This window comes from Mesitornis unicolor, unplaced genomic scaffold (genome assembly GCF_000695765.1).
Source record: "Mesitornis unicolor isolate BGI_N332 unplaced genomic scaffold, ASM69576v1 scaffold47168, whole genome shotgun sequence".
In the NCBI taxonomy this organism is placed as follows: domain Eukaryota; kingdom Metazoa; phylum Chordata; class Aves; order Mesitornithiformes; family Mesitornithidae; genus Mesitornis; species Mesitornis unicolor.
This window is the reverse complement of record NW_010202062.1, coordinates 14,597-21,539: the sequence shown is the minus strand read 5'-3', so window position 1 is coordinate 21,539 and position 6,943 is coordinate 14,597. Positions and strand designations below refer to the sequence as shown.

General features: G+C 45.7%; 1 protein-coding gene across 1 annotated transcript in view; it reads left to right on the top strand.

The window, feature by feature from the left end:
* Positions 1-1,243: 1,243 nt before the first annotated feature.
* CLIP2 (CAP-GLY domain containing linker protein 2) overlaps positions 1,244-6,943 on the top strand; it is a gene marked incomplete at both ends in the record, with an annotated part of 19,465 nt that continues 13,765 nt past the window's right edge. Inside the window, 2 exons of the mRNA XM_010190288.1 lie at positions 1,244-1,368; positions 5,765-5,978. Coding sequence (XP_010188590.1) covers positions 1,244-1,368; positions 5,765-5,978 — 339 coding nt within the window. The remainder of the gene's footprint in view (positions 1,369-5,764; positions 5,979-6,943) is intronic.

Sequence of the window (6,943 nt, the reverse complement as noted above, 5' to 3'; positions counted from 1 at the left end):
TGTGGTAGGGCCCAGACTTCAGAGCTGTGTTTTCTAATCCATCCAGTTGCATTTATTTTTAGGATGGGAAAACACTTTCTCCTGTGCATAAGCAATTTTCAGACTTTGTACAGATTCCAAACTGGTAAATCTGTAACATCCCTACCCTGGAATACACAAAACTGGAGATTTCTGCATTTGACTATCACTGTTTTTTGTAGGAGAATATTACTCTGTTGAAAGCTGTTTATGTAAAATTTAATATTAATGACATTAGTAACAGGAAGTCCTTCAAGACAAAGCTGCAATTTTAATTTTAAACTTACTTTTTAAGCTTTCTTCCTTGAACCTGCTTTAGCAGAGATAGGCTAAAAAAAGGTTTAAGACATGTGCTGGTTTACTTGAAGTGTGAACCTTTAAAACCACCCTCCTACTTTTCCATCTTTCTTTTCTCAGCACAAGGATTTAAGTAGGAGCTTCCAGTGCAGAGGCAGAGACAGATGCAGCTCAGTGAAATGTGCTCTCATAGCAGTGATCAAAACACAGTTTCATACATTCCTGATTTATGCTCTCCTAGAGTCTGCTCAGCACGCTGGAAGCTTCAGGTGTGCATATAGGAGCAAAAGGTGTGTTTTATTCTTATTTCTCCAAGGAGGGGAAAAAATCTGCAGTAGTGGAAACCTAGCATTGAAATGAGCCCCTCTCCCATGCAGCAAGCTGGTGCCAGGAATTCATGTGGGACATGTAGGTAAAAGCAGAGGGTTTTTTCCTGTAGAAAATGCCTCTATTTAGAGAGATTTGCAGTTCACTATGTACTAGCAAACCCTGTGTGGGGACAAGCTGAAGAGCTGGCTGAGCTTGTCCCCTTGATGTCCTGTCCCACTGTTGCTCAGAACTGGCAGCTGAAAGAGGACAGAGCTGACCCCTGTTAGTGCAGATTTTGGTTCTTTCCAGAAGACGGGTGTAAGCTGCACGTGGAGGTCTTAAATCCTTCATGGCCTCATAAGGTACTTTGTGCAATTAGTTGATGCTTTGAAGTAGTTTTTGATTGTATTTGTCCTAACATCAAGTGGGAGTTTGTCAATTTGCTTGGAGAGAACTTGATGTGAAAACTCTCCATTCTGGTTTCACTACATCTTAAACAGAAAATATTGATGATGTCTTTCTCTTCCCCTTCTCCTCTCTCCATAGCTGTCCCAGCTTTAGTCCCCTGTGGCAGTGCCAGTGCTGCAGTCTCTAACTCTCAGCATCTTATCTCTGACAGGTTGGTGGAACAAAGACAGGAGTTGTGCGCTATGTGGGAGAGACGGATTTTGCCAAAGGAGAGTGGTGTGGTGTGGAGCTGGATGAACCCCTGGGGAAGAATGACGGGGCGGTTGCTGGTACAAGGTACTGTGTGCTCTCAAACCCAGCCTGGGGCATTTAAGGTCCTACACACCTCCTAGGGCAGCTGGGGCCAAATGCCATTTGGACCTGGGAGGAAGAATTAGGGCTGTGTTTGGTTGGACATTGTGGGCTGGAAAGAAGAGTCCAGTTTTGAGTCTTTTAAGCTTTGGGATACCTTTGCAGGGAGATCAATAGAAACCTCATCACTGGAGCATTTTAAAGCAGGATCAGATAAGGTCTGTAAAGAAGTAACCTGAGCGGCTTCAGGAAACACGAGAGCAGAGAGTGCAAGAAGATAACTTACAGTGGGATTTCATTTTTGCTAGAAATAGCGATTGTATTAGCTCTGCTTCCTACCACACCTTCCCTTCATATAGGAGGCTGTGCTGCTTGTGCTCTATCTATAATTCACTCTGTCAGAACTATAGAAGGTAAAGATTTGACTCTCTTTTTTTTTTTAACTCAGCTTAATGTTATTTGTACTGGTCCGTCTTGGGACAAATTTCCAGAGATCCAATTGGTGGCTGTTGCCTGTCCTTGTAGTAATTCTGTAGTGTGACAGCTGTCTGTTGATCGTGCCACCTCTGACTCCATAGGCATGTCCACTATTTCCTTTTCAAAGAAAAAAGCCCTTGTTTGTATCTACAAAACTAGTCAGGGAGACCTCACAGGCTTGCTGGGAAGGCGCTTCTGTTCACGTGGAAGTTAGGTAAGGGAATGACCTCCAGCTTCAGATCCTGAGCTTTGGGATGTTCGAATCTGAGATATGCAACAGCACTTTGACTCTGCTTCAAATACAGGTGGAACTGATTCTTTGTCCTTCAGAAGTTCCTTCAGTGGGAAATACTTTTGATTTCTTGGAGCTTTTTAAGGGAATCTTGCATTAGAGATGAGATTGAGCTTTGAGGAGCTTAGAGTTCCTCCCTTGTTAGATCTCAGGTTCTGTAATAAAGGTTTCTTGTGTTGGATCACCCTTTTTTGTCCAGCAGCCATGTGTTTTCATTTGACATCAGAAAAATGCTGCCTTGTTCAATGTCAGAACAAGAAAGCAGCAAATGGCAGCAGATGGCTGAGTTCCAGCCTTTTCTCAAAAGAGAAGAACTGGGATGGTAGAGAATAAATCATGGAGTGAATCCAAGTCCCTCTTTTCTTTATCATACACTGACTCATCTCTAAGCTTAATCTTCAGGGCACTCAGAAATTATTTATTTTCTCTGTGCACGTGGACAGTGTGGAAGGCAGATGTAAGAGTGCTCTCTCTATCTCTTGTCCTCACACCTCCACTGCTGTGTTTTGAAAATCCAACTTTTGGAAGTCATCTTTCTTCTGAAACTGCTACATCTTGGCTGAGGTTTCTATGGTGTGTACCTGTCTGCAAGGCTTTGCTTTCATTTCACACTTTATCAAAAGCAGGAAAAATTGAGCTCCGCAGCAGGGATCAGGAGTGAATTAAGAGGTTTTGTTTAAATGGGGGAGATTGAGTGAATTCTGTAGGCACCCCCACCTCTTGCATCCAATATCATCTAGCAATAACAGATAGTAGGTGATGCAGCAGTGGTACACGTGGACTGTCCAGCTGAAGAGCTCTCTGTCCATCATGGATCTGTCTGCAGGTTTGCAGCATTGTCCTCATTTGTCCTTTGAGCCTTCATCCAATCTTCTGATTCTCTTATAGCATGTGCTGATTTCAACAGCAGGGTTTTGGAGGAAAGCCAACGTAGTAAAATCAACTCTCTTGGTGCATGCAGGCACCCCTCATACTGTCTTCCCTGAGTTTGCCACAGCCTCATGGGTTTCCTGTTGCTGCCCTGGGCTTGTCCTGCCAGAATCAGTTGAGGTTGAGACCGTCCAGGACTTTGCAGTATCTGCTTTGGTAGTTGTTGCCATCTAGTGAGCATCCTTGGCCTGGCTACCCAAGACCAACGCTCGCTGCTGCAGTAGCCTCTGCTGCAGCAGGAGAGTTGAGTCCAAAGAGCCAACTGGAGACAGCAGAGGCTGGTGGAAGGAGAGCAAATGTGGGCAAATGAGGGAGCAAAGGACTAAGGCTCCATCTTTGCTGCAGTGGGCTCTCCAGTTGAGTTGGAGGTGAATCCGCTGAAATTTGAGGAGAGTCGCTCTGATTCTTCTGCAGTTTCAGGAAGGTCTGGGTGTGCATCAAGGGAAGGATGAAAGGCCAGGGTTTCCTGAGCAGCTCTGGTTCTCTGGTGGAAGCTGCCTGCAGGCTGAGAGTCAGTAGCAGTGCCCAAGAGCAGAAGGATATCACTGTGATGAAGCCCTTCTCCGTACATCAGATGGATACTGAAACACTCTGGTGTTTGCTGCATCTGCTTTTCTGTCTGCATGGGAAACTAGAGATATGCTGGTGTGGATTTTTTTGTTTCTTTTCCAAAAAGCCAAGCAAGTTCCACTTACTCATTTCTAGTGTATTAACCTTTACTTGCTTATTTCACTGTTCTTCCTTCTGTGCCTCTGCTCCTATGGGAGCCTTTTCCCACTAAACTGCTCATGCCTTTACTTTTGCATGCTCTGAAACATGTCAGCTACAGGCCTTGGACACTGAAGGTGATTTTTTTAAACCTATTCAAAATTTCCTGTGCTGTTTCCCACCTGCAGTTTGCATTGCCATCACACCACCACTCTTCTCCCCTGTTTCTTTTCTGTAATGTGGGTATAGAGCTCCTTAGCACTCAGTGAGAGTGGCCCTTGGTTTTCAAGCAGACTTTTTTTTTTTTTCCTTCTGCCAAGTGTTCTGGACCTAATTCCTGCTTCTGAACTATAGAAGTTAATTGTAACCACTTCCAGTTTGGACTAAAAGAAAATGAGCAGACATAGAGTGATGCAAGTTTGGACTTGCTAAGAGCTGTCAGAGGGCTTTTGGGGGACTTAGCCTTTGGCATTGTTGTGCAGCCACAAGTTCCAGTCTATGCTTAGACCTGTGAAAGGGGCTGTCCGTGCTATTTGTCCACCTGTGCCTATGTCAGTTTGAGAATATGATGCTGAGCAGGGCTTTGACTGCTTTGTGAGAGGTCAGACTGATTTTCTTCCTTGGGCCCCAGTTCTGCAGCGAGGTCAGCCTGTGGTGTGGCTGGTTTTCCAAATCCAAGAGCCTGCATTGGCAGCAAGCAGAGGGGACTAAGAGATTTTGGGTTGTAGAGGGTTGTTTGTTTCTTTTCTTTAAAGATTTTTATAGGAAAAAATGGGGCTTGAGCAGATGTTTAAAAATTAATCACTTTCTCATCTGGAAGGATCTCATGGCTAGAGATGAGGCCGTTCTCTGGCCTCCCAGGCACACAGAGGTCTGCCTGTGACACAGCCGTGTGCCTGCCATCACTTAGAAATAAAAGGGAATTGGGGAAGCAGCTGCTCACATCTGGAGAGAGAGCACTTATGCAAAGCTGGGTTTGTGTCATTTTTTTCACTAGGACCTGGTTTTTTATGTTAACATAGGACAGACTATTATGTGGCCTAGTATTTTCTTCTAACCTTCCTCCAAAGCCTTTGAGAAATGACTCTTAATGGGGATGGTTTCCTGTGTTGACTACTCCCTTGAAACAGGGGATACGACACCTGGAGATGATCTGGTTTTACTTGCTGCAGAGCAGCTGCGCAGCAACAGATAAATTCTGGCTTGAGCCAGTTGGCCGAAGCTCTGAAGGGGTTTCTAAGGTTTGATACTGTGAGGTTTGGCTCATGTGTATTTTGAAAGAGGGTTCCAGTGGGACATAATCATCAGGCTCACTGCACTTGTGAAAAAGAGCTTGCACCGTAATTATCTGATCCTCCCTTTTTTATGCTTGCTTCTTTCCAAGTCTGTCTGAATGGGAACCAGTTTATCTTTCTCTTCCACCCAAAGGAGATGGCACGCACTGGAATTTGCTGTAATGGTATTTTTAGCTTTGAAGCTAGGAACTGCCATTTTCCCCTTCTGTTGTCATATGAAAGAATTTTACACTGTAGAACATTTATACGGAGCTGTGTGATTCAGATCTTATTCATCCCACTTTGCTATGACTTTCTTGCAAAGCAGGGCAGAGAATACACACGGGTTGGTTTGTTGCAGTAAGGAAGGGGTACATGTGCTCTTGCTGTGTTTATGTACTGGGATCTTTGCCATCTGAGCTACCAGATGGGTCTTTGCTGGCATCTCATCAAAGTACGTAGCAATTAACTTGGGTTTCCCTGCTTAAGCACCGTAAGTGAAAACACGGAGATTGCCACTGCTCTGAGTGGCAGGAAAGAATAACCCAGCTGCTTGCACACAGGAAACAATGCCACAGCAAAGCACCAAGAGATGAGCAGAGGGCTGGTGGTTGTGTATTACTTGGCAATGCCATTCTATGAGGTTTGGGCGAGATGGATGCTCTACCACTTCTGACTTGGTGCATCTCCTGTATTACAGGTATTTTCAGTGCCCTCTCAAGTTTGGCCTCTTTGCTCCCATCCACAAGGTGATCCGGATTGGGTTCCCGTCAACCAGCCCTGCCAAGGCAAAGAAGAGCAAACGAATGGCCATGGGAGTGTCTGCCTTAACCCACAGCCCTAGCAGCTCCTCCATCAGCTCTGTCAGCTCAGTGGCATCATCTGTTGGGGGCAGGCCCAGCCGCAGCGGGCTGGTAAGTGGCTCTATCCATGGACTGAGCAGCCTGGATCCACTCTTGCAGTGCCCCGGCTCTACGAAGTGGGAGGGTTGGGGTTTTGTTTCAGCAGCTGCACTGGGGCAGCTGCTCCTTCACCATCAATGAGTCAAGGTAAGTGAAGTGTGGGATGCTGTTACCCACCTTACAAACAGGACTTCCCTCATGGACACGAGAGGCGACACTGACACAGCAATTGTGACCATTAAAGAGCCCAGAGCGCTGTTTGCAATGGGATGAATCTCAACTTTGCTGTCAAGAGCAGGTTTTGTACAGGATGCCTGCAAAAGTTGCCATTGCTGCTTTTCCCTCATGGTTGTGTGGCAATGTGCTGCTGTGCTGAACAGCTATGCAAAAGCTCCTGCACTGACTGCGTTTTACTGTGGAGGGGTGACGCTGTCCTGGATCACACGCCGTGTGCTTTGGCAGGTACTCAAGAAAGCAGACAGCAAAGCAGGCAGCAGTATTATTAAATGCTCTAACTCTGCCATGGTGTGTGCTGCATAGCACCTGCAGTCATCTCGGCTGGGGACGAAGGTGCAGTATCTGTTAGTGGAAGTGGATCCAACTAGCCCATACCTGTCTCCAGTCGAGATCAGTTCTCCCAGCTGAGCTCACTGTTTGGGTCTCCAGCAGTGCAGGTCATCAGTAAAATATATTTAAGAAGGCAGATGATACAATACATGATAATCTTTCCTGTATGAGTTCCTACCCTACGTCTTGCCCTTTGGAAAATGATCCTTTCATTGCAGTGTAAAAGAGCTGTTGTGCTTGTGAGCAGTGTCCAGATGTTTTGCAGATTTTTTTAATGCCACCTATAGGATCCAGAGCTGGAACTGCAGCTCTGTACAGCCTCATAAATGACCTGTAGGTGAGCTGCATTCCAGATTTAACAGGAGACTTCAAGTAATTCTAGACTGGGAACGACATAGCTTTACCCCTGT